The sequence below is a fragment of the Tursiops truncatus genome, chromosome 7 (assembly GCF_011762595.2).
Source record: "Tursiops truncatus isolate mTurTru1 chromosome 7, mTurTru1.mat.Y, whole genome shotgun sequence".
NCBI lineage: Eukaryota > Metazoa > Chordata > Mammalia > Artiodactyla > Delphinidae > Tursiops > Tursiops truncatus.
The window spans coordinates 38041978-38065075 of record NC_047040.1 but is presented as its reverse complement, the minus strand read 5'-3'; the positions used below and the strand labels follow the sequence as shown (position 1 = coordinate 38065075).

At 39.3% G+C, this 23098-nt stretch overlaps 1 protein-coding gene across 9 annotated transcripts in view; it reads right to left on the bottom strand.

The window, feature by feature from the left end:
• ANKRD44 (ankyrin repeat domain 44) overlaps window positions 1–23098 on the bottom strand; it is a 317342-nt gene that overhangs the window by 9894 nt on the left and 284350 nt on the right. For all 9 annotated transcript variants that reach the window (XM_073807446.1, XM_019939220.3, XM_033859922.2 and 6 more), the window contains exons 18-24: window positions 17947–18148; window positions 13945–14032; window positions 12570–12687; window positions 11059–11275; window positions 7432–7519; window positions 1448–1531; window positions 301–446 (exon numbers count right to left, since the gene is read on the bottom strand). In XM_073807446.1, the coding sequence (XP_073663547.1) occupies window positions 301–446; window positions 1448–1531; window positions 7432–7519; window positions 11059–11275; window positions 12570–12687; window positions 13945–14032; window positions 17947–18148 (943 nt within the window). The remainder of the gene's footprint in view (window positions 1–300; window positions 447–1447; window positions 1532–7431; window positions 7520–11058; window positions 11276–12569; window positions 12688–13944; window positions 14033–17946; window positions 18149–23098) is intronic.

Below are 23098 nucleotides of genomic sequence, written 5' to 3'. Positions count from 1 at the left end.
CACAGGCATTAATTTTAATTCCCTTTACAATTTTGTTATTTCCAGATAAAATGATCCTGTTCTATTTGGTTTCTAAATGTTGAGAGATTTCACCGTGGAAAGGTTGGCTCGGTTTGACAAAATCCATCAATAACCAAGTTAACAGGGGACTGAAGATGACTAGCAGGTAGATCAGGTGGCCTAAATAAAACGTCGGTCTTTTTTCACTTGTATAAACCAAGAGGATGACCAATTGCTCGATTTTCCATGCCTTTGGTTTTGGATAGGCATAAACTCGAAGTCCACAAGTCAAGCACGTACCCACAGCGCTGGCCTGCCCGTTCTCAGCAGCCATCATCAGTGCTGTTTTCCCTGAATTGTCTGTTGCGTTCACTTGAGCGTTGTGTCTCAGAAGAAGCTGCAAGCACTCCACATGATCAGCAAATGCTGCTGCATGAAGTGGTGTCCTAACGATTTAAAACAAGTATGATTTTAACTTCCTGTAAACACACTCTCTTTCTACATATGCCTGAGAAACATGTGCCTGGTATCGTCTTAGGGATTTAAAACTTATCAGCTTACAGAAATGGTGATCAGGTTCCCCCAAAGGCCATTCGGGGTGGACAGTGAAGTGTCACCGATGTGAACAGCACCACCAGATTTGGGGGGTATAGGAAGCGGCCCTGATAATACAATTAGCATCTTTACGGACCCTTTAATCTTGAGTTCCAGTGATTTCTCTCTCATCTTTGATAAACATACTTCCAAAATTAAGCCTTAAATGTGCAGACAATTGGCTATTTTTAAAAAAGCCTACAACATTTAACGTGAATAGTTGATTCCTTTGGGAGGACAATTCGGCATGATTTATCAAAATTAAACACTATGACCTTTGAACCAAAAAATTCCACTTCTAGGACTTTATCTCCCAGATACACTTGGTCATGTGAACAGACAAATGTACTAGACTGTTCACTGCACCACTCTTTAAAATACCAAAGTTTTGAAACAACCAAATATTCTTCAAAGCAGAACAGGCTGATTAAATTATAACATATCCAGTCAATGGAATGATATGCAGCTTTGAAAAGAACATGGTAAATACATATGTTCTGGTATGGAAAGATCTCCAAGATATGCTGAAAGCAGAGCATTTCTGCAGAATGTTCTCATTTGCATAAAAAGAACAGAAGCATATATATTGTAGCTATGTCTAGAAAATATTTGGGAGAATATAAAAATTTAGAAAGAACAGTTTAAAGTGGATTTCTCAGTGGAAGAGGCTGGGGTTTCTGGGCTAAGAGGGTAATTTCTTTAAATTATATGTCGTTTATTATACTTAATTTTTAAAACCATGCTTTTATATTACTTTTTCAATTAAAAAAACATAGATGTTTGGCCACTCTGCAACCACAAAGCAGACTAAGATTCATCAAGACAAGAGCCATGCCATCCTAGGATCACTTACCTGCCTTTGTCATCTCTACAATTGACGATACTGGAATCTATGGCCCCAAGTAGCAATGATGCACAATTCTCATGATCATTTATTCTAAAATGAAAATAGATTTCAAATTTTAAAATCTTGCTCTCTAAAAAACTATATATCCCCTCCTACTCCATCTTCCTATGCACTATATGTTTAATAATCTGACGCATTAAAAAAAAACTGATGCAAATATCTGCGGTCTGTGTTTAATTTATGATTAAAGAAGACAATTTAGGTCATACAAATAAACTTTCTCTAACACGTTATGAAGTGGGTCGTCTCTACTCTCAAGAATTCTCAGAACTGCCTGCCTGAGGAACTATTAAATAAACTTTGTATCACCTACATTGTCTTCTTTAATCATTTTAACAGTTTTGCCGATGGGAATGAGATTCAAAGCTGACTGCAAGCAAGACACACAGGCAAGGTGCCTGCTGAACCCTCTGAGTTCATTGTTCCTCCTGTCATTACCGAGGGCCATGGGTAAGTCACTCTTAGACTTGAGCTCTGCTCACTTGCGTGCAGCTTTCCAATCCAAACAAACTTTCCCCAAAAATTATTAAAAGAAAGGGTTTATTAAAGTTCCCAGAGAGTTTCCATAGCGTAAACCACTGGGGGACATGGGGAAATAAGATAAGGGATTCAGACTGTCTTGACCAATGGCACATCAACATCTCAGTGGGCACAAGTCAGACCACTGAAAGCCATTAGAGCATCTGCCACGATAAAGGAACCTTCTTGTGAAAAGAGCAATAGATCTATCGTTAATGAGAATCTCAGAAGCCAAAGCCTCAAAATTGGTGGGCACGGATCAAGCACTGAAAAGCTGCTAGAGGGCTTGCACCTAAATCTAATTCTCCTGTGCTGGGTTAAGCTGGTCATGGAATGGTTTAGATTGACACTAGGTCACCCAAAAACCTCAAGAAAATTTCTATGCTATGAAGTACGTTGTAAAACACCACAAAATCCCCAACCCAGCAGCACATCTCTTAGGTATAAATTTGGCTCCAAGAAACTCAGGCTTAGCTGAAGAAATAGAATCCTCAAGTTTCAAAACACTGAGTGCTCTACCTTCCAGCACACCTGCTTATTTTGTCTAAGAACTGTGGTCCTAGACGCTACATGTTCCAGTTAGACAAGATGATTCATTTAAGAAGTGCACTTGAAAGCAAGGGTTCCCAAATCAACAAACAGAATGGAATACTTATTTTAATTGGTATGCAGGAGCCCCCAGAAGGCTTCAAGATTCCAAAATAGCCTTACTGAAAGATTTATTACAAAAGGCTAATGAAAAATTAAAGATGCAGAGGTACCTAAAACAAAAGACTATAAGACAAATGTGACCCTACTACACCGCTCTGCCCTCCTTTACCTGAGTACTCAGGGTCTACTGATCCTCTACCTGAATTGCCTTTCCATTCTGAAGAGGCTACAAGACCATAAGCAAAAGTCTTCTCAAAGTTACTGGCCTTATAGCTGCAACAATTCCAAGGGCAAAAACCTAAAACACCATTGCACGGTCATCAAAACACCAGAGATTGGTGTCTCATTTGCAATCAACAGGGAAACTGGAAAAAAGATTGTCCTAGAAGGTTTTATGCAAATCCTTGGTTTAATTAAAACAGGCATGTCTTTAGACTTATCAGAATTAAATATAAGGCAGACATACAACTTTTATTCTACCTAGGTTTACTAAAAGTCAAGTAAGCCCATGTTATCTCTGTTACAGAATCTGTCAGCAAGAAAAGTAACCTAAGATGATGGTTAGTTGTTTAATGTCTCACGAAATTTTCATGAGTAATCTAAACATAATTGTTAAGAACTGTAAATTAAATAGATGTAAGTAAGATAAAAGTTTATAAATGAACTTTTCAACAAGTATGTTTTATGGTATGTCTACTTTAAATAGTTTCCAAAATGCTTTTGGTAAGTTGAAACCTTAAAGCTACACTGAGATAAATTAAATAATGGATATTCATTGAATATCTAGATTATTTCCAAATAAGATAAAATACTGAAACTTACTCAACATAAGTTTATCCACTTTTGGCTTCCTTTTACAGAAGACCTAAGATATTTGGTTCTATTAGTAAACATGTTTTGTGCCATGATGAAAAATTTACTATAAGGAAGAATATACTTTAAAAATTATGAAGTGTATTCATAAATTTGCCAATCCACAGAGTACTAGTGTAACACAGACCACAATTGCTTATTTCTTAGTTTTAAGATTTAAAATTAAGGATTCTAAGGGTTAATAATTTTAGTCAATTAAAACTAATTAGAAATAAGGGTGAAAGAAAACAACTGTATATGAAAAGTAGGTAGGAAAGCAGAATATATTTTTTGGATAGGAAAATGTATGAAGGACATTTTTGTTATCGTTTGTTCATTTTATTTTGTTTTGGTAAGGGAAAAGAGAAAGTAACTTTGTCTTAAAGTAAAATGACTGGTTATTCCAGAATTGGAAAAATAGGACAAAATCTGACTGGATGTAAGAAAGTTGTAGAAGATTTGTGGAAAGGAATCTTGGAAAAGGAAATTTACATGTGGTTGAGTTGGCTAAGATTGGAATAGACTTAAGTTTTTAAAAAATGAGGCCTTTTTGTTTTGTTTTTTTTAATCTTTATGATCCTCTTTTTTTAAAAAACTTTTTTATTGGAGTATAATTGCTTTACAATGGTGTGTTAGTTTCTGCTTTATAACGAAGTGAATCAGTTATACGCATACATATGTCCCCATATCTCTTCCCTCTTGCGTCTCCCTCCCTCCCACCCTCCCTATCCCACCCCTCCAGGCGTTCACAAAGCACCGAGCTGATCCCCCTGTGCTATGCGGTTGCTTCCCACTAGCTAGCTATTTTACGTTTGGTAGTGTACATATGTCCATATGTACACTACCATAAAAAAATGAGGTTTAATATCAAAAGTACAGTGAAGCAAAATTAGAATTTGGTTTTCTCTCTATTAAAAAGACAAAGTTTTTTTTTAAAGATTATTGGTGTGCTCTTAATAAGAAATTATAAACAAAGGTTTTTCTTTACCTTTTAAATAATCTGCCTGAAAAGCAAAGATTTTGTGTTTCACCAAAATAATTTACTGTGCTTCACACTGACTTTACCCGGTCTTACTTAAGAAAAACCAGTCTTCTCAATATTAACAGAACTAAGGTTTGTGTTTGTTTTTGTTTTTAACTGCTATGTAATGTTCTATATTTGCCTTTGAAGTCTTTAACTGTCACTTTGGTTAAATGGATAATTAAGTATTGTTTCACAGTGACCTATGATCCTATTTGATCAAACATTTTAAAAGCTTTTGATATTCTGATAAACTTCCTAACATCAAATTCTAAATAAAATCTTAAACTAACTTTGGGATTTTTCCACAAGGCCCCTAGAATATCTCAAAAGATTTGTTCTCTTTCTTTATCAAAAGAGAAATGTTAAACTAATTATGCTTAGTCGACATGTTAAATTACATAGGAGGCATTGTCAAATAAGAAGTGATGTTTAACCTTCTTAGGTTATATTTGTAGGGGTCTATGTTATCTATATGTGTTCCAGAAATTGTATAAAATTCCTAAAAATCTGGTATGTCCTGGTATAATGTTATCAGTCATAATTCCAGTTATCCAGTTATTCCAGTTAAATGTTGTGTGTCACAGAAATAACCAAATTTTCTTGTTAATTCCATTATAATGAACTCTCATCAGATCTTTAACCACAGGCATTTTTAAGTCTTTTGTCATTTGTAGACAGTTAGTTGTTTTACTCTGATGCTTTTGCAAAAGAGATTCATGGAAAAGACCCTACCAAGTACTCCTGACCCCTGACGCTGCTGCCAAATTACAAAGTGTTGAACTTTGAGTGCATATTTCAAAACTGAAGAAGGCTCCACCTGACACCTAGTCCTCAGCAAATGCCAGAGATCTCAAAATCAAATTGACCAGAAGGAGCTAACACCGAAGTAAACTGCTTCCTCCCAAGATGCTGGATCAAGAATGTTTCTTTCCATTCCTCTTCCCCTCTCTGGCCATCCTTTTCCTTATTCTTACACCATGGAGGTCTTTACAATTTTTTTATCCACCTTTGCCTTGACCTTGGCCTGGAAAGATATATCATTGTTCACATATGTCAGGCCATTGCAAAGGGGGGTAATCTAACCTCCAACCTGTTGGATTTGCTACAATGCTGGTGATCCTGTGGTTTTGCCTACAGAAACTTCCCTCTGATTGTTAATGCCTCAGTTTCTCTGGAACGAACTCACTGAATAAACAATTCTGGGGAAATGGAGACAGAGTCGCAAGGAATATAAAAATAGACCAACTGGCTTAAAGAAGTAGGTCCCTCTTTGGGATCATTTCTTGACGTATTTGATTCTAGCTGGTTTGGTTCATGGGGACCCTGGCTTAAGATTGCCCTGCAAACCTTAGGAATACTTTTACTATTATTAATAATAATTATCTCTCTGGTCTGTTGTGTTCTCTCAAGGTTTTAGGTGAGTGTACGCAGCCATCAATCAGTCAACAAATGGTCTTTCTCCAACTGGAATGATGAATCTGATATCATTTCCTGTGAAATATATACCGAAATGCAAAGAGGCAATGGTAACTGAGAATAACTTACAACACCATCTTTGCTCAAACCTCTTGCTTGGCCAGAGGCTGATCAAAAGGGGGAACTGTCAAAATGATCTTGCATTAACCTTTCCTCAGTAGGCCAGGTGCTGCTGATCCTGAGAAACCACGTCCGCAAAAGGAAACTTAACTTTTAGTTTTCATGTTCTTGTAAATGTTCCATCTGCCTAGAGGTCAGACCATCTAGGTAGCCAGTCCATGAGCGCCAAGTTATACGGGTGATTGCCCTATTCCTATGATACCTCAAATAAAGCCAGATACGTAACCCCAGCCAATCAGCTAGTTTTATTCCTGCTCTTCCTTGTTCCCTATTTTTCATCCTGTACAAGCTTCCTGTCTCCTGCCCCACTTTGCAGCTCTCTGAACTCTTGAGAGTGGAGACTGCCTGCTTCATGAACTGTAAAATCAAGTTTGCTTCAATAGTCTTCTTTAGTCATTTTAACAGTTCTAAAGGCACACACTCTGTAACCGCTAGCATTTCTTCAGAACCCCCTACTTCCAGGAAGGAGTTTACTGGACGCCACTTACACAAGGCATCATGTTAGGTGTTTTGGAGATACACCAAAGTGAAGAAGACATGTTTCTTCAGATTTAAAATCACTCCTACTCATAATCTCTTATCTCTTCTTTTTTGATCCACTTTATACCTCTAATGTCTTTCCAATCAAATGACCCAGCTTCATGTGAAGCACAGAGATGAGGCAAAGACAAAGCACTCCCAAGTCTTGGGCCCCCAGGCTGTCCATCACTGCCCAGGTGAACATGGACCCCCAGATGAACACAGGCCCAGGTGACCATGTTCCCCCCAAGCTTACCATGGAAGTCTGTCTCAATGTCACTGTATTCTCTAAATAATGGTTCACACTATGAGACTGGAGCAAAAATTACATTTATCAAAAAAGAATTTCAACATTATGAAGAATTACCATATATGAAAAGTCTTACTCGTACAGAATATCTTTCTAATCATCCACAGGCATATGTTGTTAACCCCAACTTATTTTTAGAATTTGTCAGACAGATGTGAGGTATATCTGAAGAACTCTTCAGGAGGTGTGTGCTGTGTTCCTCAGTCCACCCCTTCCTGCAGTTTCCCTAGATGGTCTGTGAGCCACCTTGGAACCATGGCACTCCACAAAAATTTCCTAGAAAATCATTAACGTTATGGACTGCACTTTGCTATCAGACCTATTTGCCTTTAGCAGTGAAATGGAATATATTGGTCTTATCTATAATCTAAAACCTTTCTCCTTCCCTGAAAGGCAATTTCTCTACATGTAGTTTAAAGAATTCAAGCAACACCATTAACTTCCAGCATTTCTACTTACATTGCACAGTGCAGTGGAGTGAAGGGATTACCAGTAAATTTCCGAAAACATTTTTGCTCCAAAAGTACCTCTATGCAGTTTTCATTACCTGCAAGGAATCAAAAGAATTTAGGGAGCTTCCAAGAAAGAAACTTTGTTTAATTCAATCTATTTTTATCATTAAGTATTGAATTCTGGCCTATGAATTTTCCTGAATTAGCTGAACATTTATTCTCCATGGAATAAAATTCACCAAATGTCAAAATGTTATTAACTATGCTCACAGGTGTTCTGAGACATAATGAATAAATAAAACAGTGAAGGCCATATGGTCTGGTGGAGAGAAACAGAAGAGACCTCATTTACAAGCAGAATAATTCTACGTTACTCTCAGCTCTTAATAGATAGATGCCTAACATAGGTATGCCTCAGTTTGCCCATATTTACAATAGAAAGTTTCCCTTTCACCCATATGATTAGGTTCACTTATAATTATGTACCCTAGGGAAGGGAAGATGTGAGTGATAGAAAATAGTATTTAAGATAATGCCAGTGAAAGGGCTTTGACTGTAAAACACTATAGAGTATTTAAAATGGCACCAAGAATAGATCCTGGCAAATAGTATGTACCCAATAAGTATTTTTTAATAAGTAGATGAGTGAATGTGAATAACTATTTTCAACAAAATGACAGTTTTCAAGTCAACTGAATTTAAGTTAGGCCCCAGCTCTATCAGCGTAGTTGTTATGTGATCTGTGAGCCTCAGTTTCCTACATAGAAAAACTTAAAGCAGGAATACATGCCCTATTGATGTCACAGGATGACGGGAGCTTTACTTGATGAAGGACCTAAATGAGGTTTGTGAAGCAATGTTAACTGGTTAAGGCAAGAAGGTAAAGCTAGTTGGCTTTGGAATAGAGGTTGTTGCCCTGGAACTTCTCCTTGGCCGAGTTCAGTGCTAAATTAGAGTTCTCTTCCGATCTGCCCCAAAAGGATATAGATTGGACAATTTTAAGTATTAAAATAAAATCAAACCTTTCTTGTACCTATAAAGAAAAAAAGGTGAAACTGCTTTTAGGGAGAAGCATATGAAGTAATGAATATAAAAATCCCCTAACTTTATGTAAGTTATACTGTTTAGCTTTCCAACTATACCCAACACTCACTCAAACAGTTCCAGACACTTCAACCCCTTTATTAGTATGAATTCCCCCAAAGTGCCTAGCCGCAGCACATACCCAAACCATTTCTTAGAGACTATATGAATCTCAATCTAAAGGTCTATGTAGGTAGGACTGGGGATCCTTGAACGACTTTCAGTATCTCAAAGTGCTCAGAGAAGGAGATTCTGGGGAGAGGGGAGCTTAAACCTCAGACCTGGAAGACTGCACTGGAAAGGTGAATTGTTTAGGAGAGGACTGTTCCCTCTCCCCTGCTTGTACCTTGAGAGGCCTAAGAACAGAGAGACCTGCCATACCTACCCCACCCAACTCCAGGGGAGAAAATGTGGTTTGTGGCAGGGTTTCCACCTGCCATTATAATCAATACTCTTACTGTGTCTTCCCCTTTCTGTAGGTTTTCCAGTGCCAGATAGCTCTCACAGCTTAACTCCGATGGGGGTTAGGGAGACCTCGCCCATGAGCAGGTAAATTAAAAAAGAAATCACGGGCTTCCCTAGTGGCGCAGTGGTTGAGAGTCTGCCTGCCGATGCAGGGGACACGGGTTCGTGCCCCGGTCTGGGAAGATCCCACATCCCGCGGAGCAGCTGGGCCGCTGAGCCTGCGCGTCTGGAGCCTGTGCTCCGCAACGGGAGAGGCCCACGTACCGCAAAAAAAAAAAAAAAAAAAAAAAATCACAATCCTCCAATGGTAGTGAGGGAGCAAAACAAAGTTGAACAAGTAGAGGATTTGACTCTTATTGAGGTCAGAACCAATGAAAAAAGGAGGACTGTAATAAAAACATAATGAAAGGTATTAAATTAAGGCACCATAAAAGGCACCATAAAACCTTTGTGGACCCAATAATCATAGTTTCTGAGTGCAAATTTTAATAGAAGAATTGAAAATGGAAAAATAAAACAACAAAAGCAGAATAAGTAATATATGGGAAAATATTCATGTTCGCTTAGGGGTAGGAGACCTTCTTAAGCAAGACTGTAAACCCAGGTACCATAAAGGAAAAATCTGACAGATTCAACTACATAAAAGTTCAAAAATCTCTGTATGGAAAAAGACATCATCAACAAGGAGCAAAGACAAACGGTAGATTGACAGAAAACGTTTGCAACACACAGAACACACAGAGGATTCATATCCTAAGACAAGGTGCTCCTACAAATGTGTGAGAAAAGATAAACAACTCAATAGGAAAAAAAGTGAGCAACAGAAGGAAAAAGTAATTTCCAGAAGAGGAAATGAAAATACATAAATCAATACACTATTAGACAAGGAAACACAAATTAAAATGAGATACCTTTTATCTGCCCTTCAAATTGACAAAAATTAAAAAGATGATATCATTTTGGGCTGACAAAAGTTTGGGAAAGTAGTTTTATATTCATGTTTGGTGGAGTAAAAAATTATGATATACCAAAGTAATATGGTATAAGTTATTAAAATTAAAAAATATACAAGCCCTCATCAATAATTTTACTTCTGGAAACTTATCTGACAGAATATAAGGTCCATAATATGAACACACACACTGCAGCACTGTTTGTAACAGGAATAAAACCTGAAAACAATTTGAGTGTTCATCAACAGGGATCTGGCTGAATAAATATTAAATTCTGGTTTACACACTCAGACTCATGCATGTCTATACCTATTTATCTATCTGATACAAAATACACAACTATTAAAAAGATCAATGTATACTGATACACATTGACTTGTAAGGATATCTGCAATAGAATGTTAAGTACACAACAACAAGAAAAGTTACAGAATGATATTTGTTACATGATTCTAGTTTTAAAAAAATAGATGCACATACATCTGTATTTATTTACATCCTCAAGGGAAAATTATGAAAGATAAACACCAAATTACATCAGAAGGTAAGTTTGGGAATGGAGACAATTTTACCTTAGATGCCTCAGTATTTCTGAAATGTAACGATTAGCATGCATTTACTCTTCTACTCAAATAAGCGAAACACAAATTTTTAAATCTCCTAAGTAGCAAGTGTAACTAAATAAATGGGGACTGTGAGACATAAAAAGGAAATACTGAAAGATAAATCATGCATCTACCAGCTGTCAATTGTGACAGATTATTACATCATATTGTTTTGGTTGTTTTTAGCTGTATTATTTTAATTCCTTGTAGGATCCCCGGTTGTCTCATATAGAGAAGAAACCCTGATTAAAACTGGCTATTTCAGTTCATCAGAAGTTCTGATTAGGAGTTACAGGTTACTGATCAACAAAAAGAGTAAAGTGAATTTTCACTCCATTATGGCATCATGGTAGCCACGGAGGGAAGAATATCAAAAAAATAAAAAGGTATCTTTTTTGAGGTATCTGAATGCAGAAAGATTGGAAACCCTGGTTTACAGCTTGACGCTTTCTTCCCACCTCCTCTGAGATCACAGTGGTGTTGGGGCAGGAAGTCTGATGGAATTCAGCCCAATGACAGTTAACTCACCATTGTAACAAGCCCAGTGCAGCGGCGTGTAGCCCTGGTTATCTTTGAAAGAACAGTCCTCCTCGGAAAGTGCTATCTGCAGCAGCTCACTCAGCCACGTGGCGTGGCCACGAGCAGCCGCATAGTGCAAGGGGGTCCTCCCTCTGGAGTCTTTACACAGAATCGACACTTCTTGTTCCAGCAGCATTTGCACACATTCCTCATGTCCCGTCATAATCTGATGCATCGCAATGAAAAACACAACACAAATCTGAGAAGACTCAGGAAGCGAAGCAGGTGGCTAAGGGAGGCTGGGCTCAGAGTGAGTGGACATACGCCGGGGTCTTAAGGGAAACAGACTCTATGCTACTTGGGAGGAGAGAGGCAGGACAACCTAGCAGGGTTCATAACAGAAAGGTCTGTGTGAACACCAGCATTTTAGAAACGTCCCTTGACTCTCCCAACATAACCATGAAAGGGAATCGTGATAGAGTGGAAAGCATCAGCTTTAAAATCAGGAAGATGTCAGTTAAATTCTGGCTCCCTCTTATAAAACCTGGACAAGTCAATTTGTCTCTCTATGCCTCACTTTACCCACCTGTAAATGGGGAGAGTAATAAGGACCTCACAGCCTGTTTTGAGGACTCGTGAGATCTGTAAAGGCTCTCAGCCTGCTGTGCGGCCCGCAGGAAGTACCCAAGAAATAAGCTCCATGGTTATGGCGTTAACCGCTCATAGTTCCTCTTCTTTTCATTGATCGTGGTGGTCAGCACCAGCTTCAAATAGCAATTTTCTGATTTCTACTTTTGTTTCATTGGGATTATTTGACATGCTTTAAGGAACAGTTCAGCAGGTGTGTATGAAGAATTACCCACAGGATACATATTTCAGCAGGATACATATTTCAGGTGGGGAATGGGCCTACACTGTATAAAGAACAATTAAAAACAGCATGGCTACTCAAAACTAGGTAACCGTTGGAATAAATGATGACACCTGTACACAGTGGAGGATGAAAAATGATAGGGCAGGAAAACATTTAGTGATATGGCAAAAGGTACTTGATATACTAAGAGAAAAAAAGCAGGTTCCAAATAGCATCTTCAGTATTCTCTCTTTTTAAAATTTAAAACAGATCTATATTTAGAAAAAAAGATTGGTGATATATACACCAAAAAGTGGTTACCTCTAGGAGGTGGGATTACTAGAGATTATGATTTTCTTATTTGTGCTTTAAAAAAATTTTTGCAAATCTCCTATGATGTGCATGCAATCAGAAAGAACCAATTCTACCAACAGTAGGTGTTCATGTATCTATTATCACAATCAAATGCGACAACTCAAGAGCAGGACCCAAGAGTACCTGCCATTATTTTACCTTTGCAAAAGATCTTGTAATTTCTTTTTGGCTGACTGAGGTTAATTGGTTATCTCAGGAAACAATTTTCTTACTAAAAATTCATATGGGCAGGGGGAGAAGAAACAAGCTCACTATGAAATTGCTTGACTGAAGCTGAGGAAAATACACATACCCCTCTGTGTAAAGCTGTGCAGCCCATGATGTCCACAGCATCCACATTTGCTTCCTTTTCAAGTAACAACGAAACAGCATCAATGTGTCCATATGCTACTGCAAGCATCAGTGGGGTTCTAGGAAAAGAGGGAAATTAGGCTTTTAAAAAGATTAAAAAAATACCACTTCCAGTGGGAGGATCTCCCTCTCTCCATCTCTCTGTCTCTCTCTTTCTCAGTCTCTCTCCCCTCTTGACAATTGCTTGATATTTTCTGAGGGTCCCCAACTTACTATCTGTCACTTGGAACAAGCTATCTGCCTCTGGTCTCTAATGGCCACATGGAATGGCGGCAGTGGACTGATCAATACGGGTGGGGCACAGGAAGATTCCACCTCAAAATGTTCATTTGAATTCCATCATTTTCAGAACTATGTAGCACTGACCAAATATCAATTGAGTAAGGAGTGTGTATATGTAAGAGATGCTCTTGCTTCTATCAGGGCAGCTCTACTTTCATGGTTTTCTACGTCGGACTTTGGCTCAAGATTTTATTTGAACAAAGCTTCATTGCCTTAAAGAAAAGTCAGACAAGCCCAGAGACGAAAGATCCAAGTGCTGGGATCCAGAAGGTGAGGTTCCAGCTTTGGCTTTCAACATGAACTCATATATCTGGGGTGAGTCACTAGTGCTTTATTGCTCTGTGTTTCCGACTTCTAAGAGAAGACTGGGTGGGAGAACGGGCTAACAGATGGAAAATACTTGGGAAAAACAAACTCAGGAAGGATAAAAATATGAAGGATTTTTACAGTGGAGATAACTTCTTGAGGTCTGTCCTATTACATTATTAATTTTAAAAATGAGACTGTAGGGCTCCCCTGGTGGCGCAGTGGTTGAGAGTCCGCCTGCCAATGCAGGGGACACGGGTTCGTGCCCCGGTCCAGGAAGATCCCACATGCCGTGGAGCGGCTGGGCCCGTGAGCCATGGCCGCTGAGCCTGCGCGTCCGGAGCCTGTGCTCCGCAACGGGAGAGGCCACAACAGTGAGAGGCCCGCGTATCGCAAAAAAAAAAAAAAAGAGACTGTAGCAGCTTCAGAAGAGGGTAAAAATGGATAGAAAAGAACAAAGGAGGGAATATTTTAAAAAGGCCAGAGCACATGGCTACAGACATAAAAAGTTGGCTGTTTTTCATCGAGATATACACACACACACATTTTTCTTGGATATACACTCCAGTGCAAAGCCACTGCATTATTCTAGGACCCTCATCCATGAATTTCACCCCAATATATACCCCCAACCTAGAATTCAGCAGTCAGCCCTCCTAGCTATTTAATAAATTAACCAGTCACCTGCAGTGATTTGAAATGTCAACCCCAAGCATATGAACACTTACTGTCCTTTGGCATCTTTCACGTCAACCACTTCTGGGTTGTCTGCAATTTCTAGTAATAGCCGCAAACACAGTGTGTGACCATTAATTACTGAAAAAGAAAATAATGGACATTCTTTTAACAGACCACACATATCCCTCCAAAGTGAACTTTACTGGGACTTCAAATGGGTGGTTTTCAATTGTTGCTAACAGACATCTCCAGGTTTCCAGGTCGTGCCAGCTGCTGGGCAAAGCACACAATGTGTATGTTACCAACCCATCTTCCCCTTTCTTCCTATAGGGCACTTTGGTCCTCAACTAACATTTTTCCCTGGTTGCTGTATACAGGCTTTTTTCCCTAAACAGGACAGTCTTATCTCCTCCTGTGGGACTGATCATCTCTCTCCACTTTCCAGTTATCCTTTCTGTTCCTCTAAGAGAGCCTCTCAATTCTGTATAATCATCCTGTGTCTAGCCTGCCTCCAGCCCTTTGTAAAAAGAAGGCAGAAGGGAAGAGGAGTGGGGAGGGGAGCAGAGGAGGGGAAGAAGGGAGACGGGAACAGATCTCACCTCTTTTCCCCATCATTTTACATTCTGAGGTAGACGTTGAAGCAGTTATTCTGCCCCAACTGATTAGTGGTGACTTAAAGCAAAACGTCAAGCCAGCAAGGTGTACACGAGCCATTGGCTCACTGCTCATCGACTGGCACCCCCAGGAGACTCACAGATGGACCCCCAGTAGCTGGAGGACTCCTCCATGTGAGTTCCTCAAATCAAAGCCTTCATTTCTCTGCCTTCTCCCGGCGGCCTCCCACCCCACCCCACCCCCCATCGCCTCTGTCCCCCGCTTCCTTCCCTGCCAAGCTCTGACTGGGGTGTGGCAGGCCCTCACCCTGCCCCTCCATCACCCAGCTGCCCAGGTAGTGACTGGCAAGGGGCAGGAAGTGTGGCCCCAACCTTGGGTTGGCCTTGACCGGCCAGGGCAGAACCCACACAGGGCAGGGCGAGCACAAGGCAAGATGCTTCTTTTAGGAGCTGCAGTGCCCCAGGGCCCGGAAGCAAACCTCCCTCCGGGACGACAATCCTTGAGGTGAGGTACTTTCCTCCAGCTCGCTAAATGGAACCCACAGCCTTACAAAAGGCGTGGCTTTCCATTCAGGGAGTAGGATAGGAACAAATGTGTTTAAAATTCCAAACGTGACCTTCTCTCCTCTCTGAACAATGAGAACACCATAAAATACATTGCATTAACCTCGTTATGGATGTGGAGAGAGAAGGGAATAGATGCAGCTATGTTAGGTTGATAGAGGCTCTTCTAAGAGCTGCGTTTTACAGCCCTTTTTATTGCATGCCAGTTACGAGAGAAGGCTAATTTAACAAGGACACATTTTTCAGGGACAATACGTATTAGGATTAGCTCACATTCCTCGACACCACTCAAATTAACTACAGGAATAATACCCGCATTTTGTAGACATTTCATTCAGCGAACGCTCAGCAACATCCCATTTATGTACCTCAGGAGGAAATTTTGTGGAAATATTGTTGTTGCTGCTGTGTTGCTTTTTGTTTTAAAAATTACATTAAATCTGTTACCAATGGTGAAATATGCAAGGGGTTTAATGTATGCTCAAAAGTAAATAATTAGCAGAGGACTGATAGCTAAATACTACAGGTGGTGGTATTTTATAATGCTCGTGAAATGGAGGTACAGCATATTTTGATTGATTCCTCTTTCTAGAGCAATTTGATATTCTTTAAATACTCATAATCATAATGGTTCCAAGGATTTTGATTTCTGCCTAAACAGAAAAAGGGGGGGAAGTCATCTAAGTTCATATCACTCATCCAGGATGCTGGAGAGCAAACCAATTTCTTCAGTAGTGTGTCTTTTTTTGTGTGTGGGGGGGAGCAGTGAGGGGGTGGGAGGTGAGGCCGTGTACAGTAGCTTTTTGAACTTAGCTAATAGCCCTCAGTAAATATAATTCCCCCTTATCGTGAAAGCGTAGCTACCCTAGGATTCTCGTTGGCTTCCCACAAACTATGTTTTTCCGCAATTGCCTTCCAACAAAAAGATGCTACCATCTCCTTTAGCTGTGCACTGCCAAGTCCAGCTTTGTTTCAGACTAGCTCAGCCTCTCCCTGACTATGAGTGACAGCCATTTCTCATGCTGCTCAAAGACCACAACTGTCATTACAACTATCTGTGCCAAACCCTCTAAAATCCATCCTGGTTCCTCTTCCTCACAGTACGCCCAGGATTTGAAACAAACAAAAATATTGGCATCTCAAATGAGCTGGAAAAGATTCTGGAAAAGCAGATTCTCAAAGCACAGGCTAAAGCTTCTGCACAGCAGACATTTTGTGGAGAACAGAGTCAAATGACAGCCTGCATCTTTTTAATGAATGACACGAGGGAAACCCAAAAGGAGTGAGTCCTCTTGACCACTAGGGGGCTCCATTGGACCGCAACCAATATCACAGTGGCAAATGAGTGACGGTGATTATTCTTCATTGTTTACCTGTCCACAAGGGTGATTTTCCACAATCAAAACAGGCCCTTTGTAATTGTCAGGAAGTACATGGTAACTAAAGCACAATGCTTTCCTTAATAATAGGCAACTACTCTTTAAAAAGGAGAACTAAATGTAAACTTTAATACCAAGAAAGCCTAGAATACCAAACTTTATAATAATACTTATAAATACCAAAAATACCAAAAAGACTAAATGTGATGATGGAAAATAAGAATTTATAACTTAACCATACCAAACATTGCTAAAGTTTTTTCCAGGAACAATCATTTCCAGATAATTAGGCAACACCGAGTTTTTCAATCTCCATATTGTTTTTCTTCAGTGGTTTGGAAATTCAGGGATGTGGATGGCAATACTTCCACAAAATCTAACATTCCAAGGACATTTTCCCAAGTACAAGAATCATAAAGTCTTTCGAAAACTGCTTTCACTCCTTTTCTTCCTCAATACATCCATTATTTCATGGTTATTTCCCTTTATAAGATGCTATCTGCTTTCCTGATCAAAGGCCATTATCATTGAATTCCTGAGTCCGAAGGAAATTATGCCTTAGCTGAGCTAGAAACTCTTCCACATTACCTTTACATCTGTGTATATGTCTAGAAGTGTATGGACACAGTTTTTTTTTTTTATGTATCTTGAAGAAAAGTCGCAGAAAAGGCAAATTACTTACTTCTTGAAAAATACATGCACTTTTTAACAGTCCCTATTGTTACACCTGATGCATCAAGAATCAGAGCAAAAGTGAAGAAGTACCATTTAGGCTGCACAATAAGGTACCGAGTAGATTGCTGTCTGACAACTCCTTTTATGAAGTAGCTGTGAAATATCATTAATTTTGTGCTTCGAAATGCTGTGTGATTTTACTCTATGTAATTTGTCTGAAGATCATAATACATCTTGCCCTTTTTTCAGAAAGTTTTGTGACTGCCATTGGCCAAAGGTTCGGAACTCTCTTTGGAGTTAAGGGGAAGGCCAGATGCAGCACAGAGCATGTTTAGGGCAGAAGGATGGATACACGCCATCATACATTTGTCCAAATTCATAGAATGTACAACACCGAGAATGGACCCTAATGTAAACCATGGACTTTGGATGATTATGGTGTCAATGTAGGTTCATCCACTGTCATAAATGTTCCACTCTGGTGAGGGATGTGGATCATGGGGGAGGCTATGCACATGTGGGAGACAGTGGGTATGTGGAAAATCTCTGTACCTTCTTTTCAATTTTCCTGTGAACCTAAAACTGCTCTAAAGAAAAACTGTCTTTAAAGAAGAAGGCCAGAGCCTCTCTGGCCATAGAATACCAGTTATCACCAAGTGGATAGTAAGCCAAAAGCATTTTGGAAGAGTGTAGGCATGTCTGATGTAGAAAGAAAATAGATATTTTAAGAACTGGGATGAAAGAAAATGCTGCCACCCTTTTACTTGAACTTATAAGTGGGCCACAGAACTAGCGTAACCAGACTCTTGACAAGACCTACCTGAGGCATGAAGTGGGGTTCTTTTGGTTACATTGTCTTTCACAAAGATGGATGCACCCTGATTGATAAGCGCTTCCACACACTCTGTGTGTCCCTTAAAGGCAGCCAGATCCAGAGCAGTGCGGCCTTTCTCATCCCTGATGTCCAGGTCCACCAGCGACTGCAGGAGGACTTCCAAGGCCTGGTGGTGCCCATTGTAGGCCTGCAAGGGAGAAACCAACCGCTCAAATGCTTGCTCACCTTAAATCCCACAACAATCCACGGGAGGGGCTGAGGCTCTCAGATCACACATGGAGACCACTCCAGAGAGCGCGTCGGAAAGATGCTTGGAGTAATTATGGAAACACAGGCAAAACCAGAGTTAGGTGGAAATAACGCACAGACCTCACAGTTACATATGCATTTCTTCATGTTCTTCCTCTCTTGTCAAATAATTTATTCCAAAGGTACTAAATCAATGTATTCTTATATCTATTGATCTAATAATCTAAGGCAGACTAATAGCTGAATGAATTAATATATTTTTTCATCCGCTAGTTCAGTCCTAAACCTATTAACACAATCAGAATATTTTTTCAGGAGGCTTTTCTGTTAAACCTCGAGGGAAAAAAACCACTAAAAACACTGTGGACTTTGTAATTCAACAGAGGCATAGTGACCTTCTGCCACAGTCCAACATTTTAAATTTCAACCTCGTGATCCTAGGTGAGTTTCTTAATTTCACTTAGACTTTGTTTCCTCATCTATAAGTGAGATCAATAAAAGCTGCCTTCCAGAGAAGACGAGAAGAGATAAAATTGCACCGGATTTGCACAGTGTCTTTACATAGTTGATGCTTCCTCTTCTCTCCTTTGTTTCCTCCATTGATTATAACGAAAACATAAAACCAATTACGGAAGTATATTCCATACATCAGTGCCAAGTTCAGACCTATTGTGAAGTCTTATGCTGCATTAAAGTTAGGAGGCTTCATACTAAAACACAAAACTAAAAGTCCGAAAGGTAATTTTTACTAAGTCTATAAGGTTAAAAAAAATGTAAATACACATATAAGGCTAAGGACATTGAAATAAAAGAAAGAAAACAGATAAGGATATGGTGGGGGTGGGGATTTGGTGGAGGGAAGTAAAGAAGGAGACAGAGGAAAAGCCTGTCCCCAGTGTCGTCAGCAGCCAAAGTTTCCTCTTATGGCTCCTGCACTTTCTGTTTTTCTACTGCAGCAATTACTCAAGGCACGATTTATTTGAAAAACGGCTTAGCACAGACAAAAGACTAATTTCCTTAATACACAAAGAACTTATACAAACCATTTTAAAAACTAGGAAAATGTGTAAAGGACATTGAAAAGGCAGCTCACAGAAAAAGAAATATAAAAGGTCAATACACGTACGAAAAAAACCATGTAAATTTTGAGGGTACTATTTTTCAACTACCAAATGGCAATGATTAAGTTTGGGCATGTCCAGTATTAGATAAGACATGGTGAAAAAAGCAATCTATGCTCTGGTGGTGGGAGTATACACTGGTGTGACATTTGTGGAGGGTGATTTGACAAAAATCTATCAAAAATTGTAAAAAAGTTGCAAATAGTACATATAACAATTTTATAAAAAGCAAATATATCCAGATAGACACATATCTGTATCTATGTATATTTCTGTATTCATAGAAAATTTTAGAAGGATACAAAGGAAACTGTTAACAGTGGTTACCTCTAGAAATGGGAGGTAAAGTAGTGAACATGTGGACTCATTTCACCTTATCTTTTAAAAAAGATTTGAATGTTTTTTGAATGTTTTGAAAAACATTTGAATGTTTTTCCCAAGTACAGGTCAACCACAACAATAACAAAAACTAAATTAAAAGGACCCACAAGATTTAAGAGTGCTGATAGGAACTGTTTTTAAAACTTTCTCATTATATTATTTTTGTAAATGATTATGATTATTATGTTACATATTAAACATATATATGTAGTATAATAACTCATATGCTGATGAATCCCAAATTTATATCCCAGTTCTAACTACTTCTTTTACTTTGCAAGACATATATATTCAACTGTCTATTGAAATTTCCACATGAATACCTAATATGCATCTCAAGCTTAACATGTCCCGAACTGAGCTCCATCTCAGTAAATGGCAATTTTGTTCTTCTAGTTGCTCAGGCCCAATATTTTGGAGTCCTCTTTTGTCTTCCCTCTTAAGCCCAGGGTTGTAGCCCTACACAAGGGCTCTGGGACATTGGGGCAAGGGGGTGCTAACAAGTAGCTTCCCCACCCCTTCCCACTGCCTTGCCATGCCCTGGTACAGGGATGTGTCTTCTGAGAGGAACGGACACTTCTGCTAACCACACAGAGGTGTCATCAGGTTCTCGGGCATCCGGCAGAAAATATCTATCCATATCCCTGTTGTAATTCACACACAGGTGTTGGGTGACTAGTAGCAGCCCTCAATCGCCACGATCATCTCTACTTCCAAGCCATAATCATCTCTACTCTTTCTTTAAAATATATCCAGAATCTATCCAGTTCTCACTATACCACATCCTCTGTTGCCAGGATTATGGCAAAAGCTTCCCTTTCTGTCCTTACCCTCCTGCAAACGATCACTGGGCAGCCACAGGATGAAATCTTTTGAAACTCAAGTTGGATATAGCACTCCTTGATGAAAACTCATTGATAATTCCCTCACTGATAATAAAATCCCAAACTTCTCATGACCATTCAGGCCCTTAGGATGTGGCCTCCCTCGACCCTGTCCATCAGCATAGCCCCCCACTCACTCTGTTCCAACCACTCTAGCCTGCCCTCTGCACCCCCTATGACTAAGTAATGCCTGTCCTCCTCTGGGCCATTGCATCTGTCCTTTCTGCTTCCCCTGCCTGGAAAGCCCTTCCCCCAAAGAGCCACAAGGCTTTTTCAGTAATTCTGCTTCAACTGTCCCCTTATCTGGCGGCTTCTCAGAGCCCATATAAAATAGCCCACTACCCTTCTCCTCAACATATCGGACACTCTACACGCCACTTATCCTGCTTTATTTTAGCTTTATAGCTTTATATATCACTGGATATCTGTTACATAGCTATTGATTTGTTTGTTATCTAAGACTGAAGGTACTTTATGTGTACTGCTCACTGCTGTATTCTAGACTCGTGCACGGCACAGACACTCAACAATTATTTGATGAATAAATGAATGAATATAATGACTGCTATTATCATTTATTAGTATTAGTGATAAGAATATATTTTAAAAATAGCAACTATTTATTGAGGGCACTGTGTTGAGCTCTAATCTTTGCAAACATCCTTTTTATAGATGGAAAAAAACCAAAACAAGCAATGTTAATTAATTCACCCAAGATCACTGAAGCTAGTAAGTGACAAAGTCAGGTTTGAAACCCACAATCTGTGACCACTAGAATCTATGTTTTTAGGCAATGTCTTATAATTTTTCCCAGTAATTCCATTTAATTGACTTTCAAGCAAAATACTTTTGTGCCTATGTGTAATGGCTCAGAGAGCTTAATAACAAATATTGAATCAGAAACCTAGGATGGAAAGCCTTTAGTCTATCCTAACTTCTGAAGCAATAGTTGATTTCATTGAGTACTTGCTGTGTGTCAGGCAGGACTAGACATGTAGCACCTTATTTAATTATTACGACAAGCCGTGGTTTGGATGCTATCGTTATCCCCATCTCACCAACAAGGACACAGGAAGGCTGAGATGTTACTCAGCCCTCAGCCTTATGTGGTGGAGCTGGAATTCAAAGGCAGACCAGTCAGATCCCAGAGCCTGAGCTGTGGGCTTCTCATGAGCTCCTACTATGGATAGGATGCAACAAGACCATAAGATATATGCTTAACTTTTTATTACAGGAAGTTTCAAATTTATATAAAGAACAGAGGATAGTGTCACAAATTCCCAAATACCCATCACCTAGTTTCGGCCATCATCAACTCGCCATTGGTGATTTTAAGCGAACTTGGGAGCACCTATCCTCCTATAAAGGGCTGTGGCAACAGGAGCACCTACATCAGGGTGTAAGTCAGTCTATCTCATTTGACTCTGGGCTTGATTCTGTGGCTTCTTTTTGCATAACACCTCTTCTAATTTTAAATTGTAATGGTAGTGACTGATTCAGCTTATGCAGAAATCCTGACTTTACATCAAAGGGAAATGAGTCCATGTAGATAACAGGTTGTTCTAGATGCTATTTGCAAATGCTCGTTCCTTCAGTGGCAGTTACTATGATGACAAGGATAGTAAACATTTACAATATCTGTCAATTTGACTTAGCCTAGGAAAATAGAATTGGCAACCTATAAACTGCATGCATATCTACAAAGCACCATGGCTCACATATTTAGATTTTAATAAAGAGAAAACCCAGGGCAAAGAGAAACAGATTCAGGAAGGAAGGTGATGTAGACAGATCAGCACTGTTCAGGACAGCAGAGCCACATCAAAGGGCACTTAACTTAGGCGCTGACTTAAGAACTTAACTCCTGTAAAAGACCCCTGCAGTTTCTCCTTTAATTCTCACAACAAAAAATAAACCCGTTTGCACGTGTTAAAGTTAAAGAGGCTTAACATTAAAATAAAATGGAGTGAACCCTGCCGAAGGAAAGCTTCAGAATTCCAATCGATATTTTCTTCTATATCAGGCACTTAAAAATTCAAAGACAGGATGATTGAAAGGCCAGATTTATATATAGAATTCCCTTTGTTTCTTCCATTAGTCAAGCCTGCAGCTCTTGAATTTTAGTATCCAAAAGCATTATGATATGGAGTTGAAGACATAAAACTATGTATACTATACTTCCAGGGCAATTTAAGGGAAATAATAAAGGTAATTTTGCTAATACAAGAATTTTCACTTACCTTCACACTTTAGGGCTTAACCCTAGAAACAAACTACCATATAGTATGGAATTCTATTCTGTGGTTAAATGCATGATTCTGTCTTTAGGCAGTTATGTGGTTCTTAGAGTCTATAAGAAAGTATAAAATAAAGCTTTAAACTCTCTGAAAGAGACTCAGGTAGTCAGGAAAGAAGACCTTTCTCATATCAGCAGTGCATGAGGAACACTGTCTTATTTTTCTTTCTATTCCCATCCTAAATCAGGTGTTTAGTGGGTAAGCG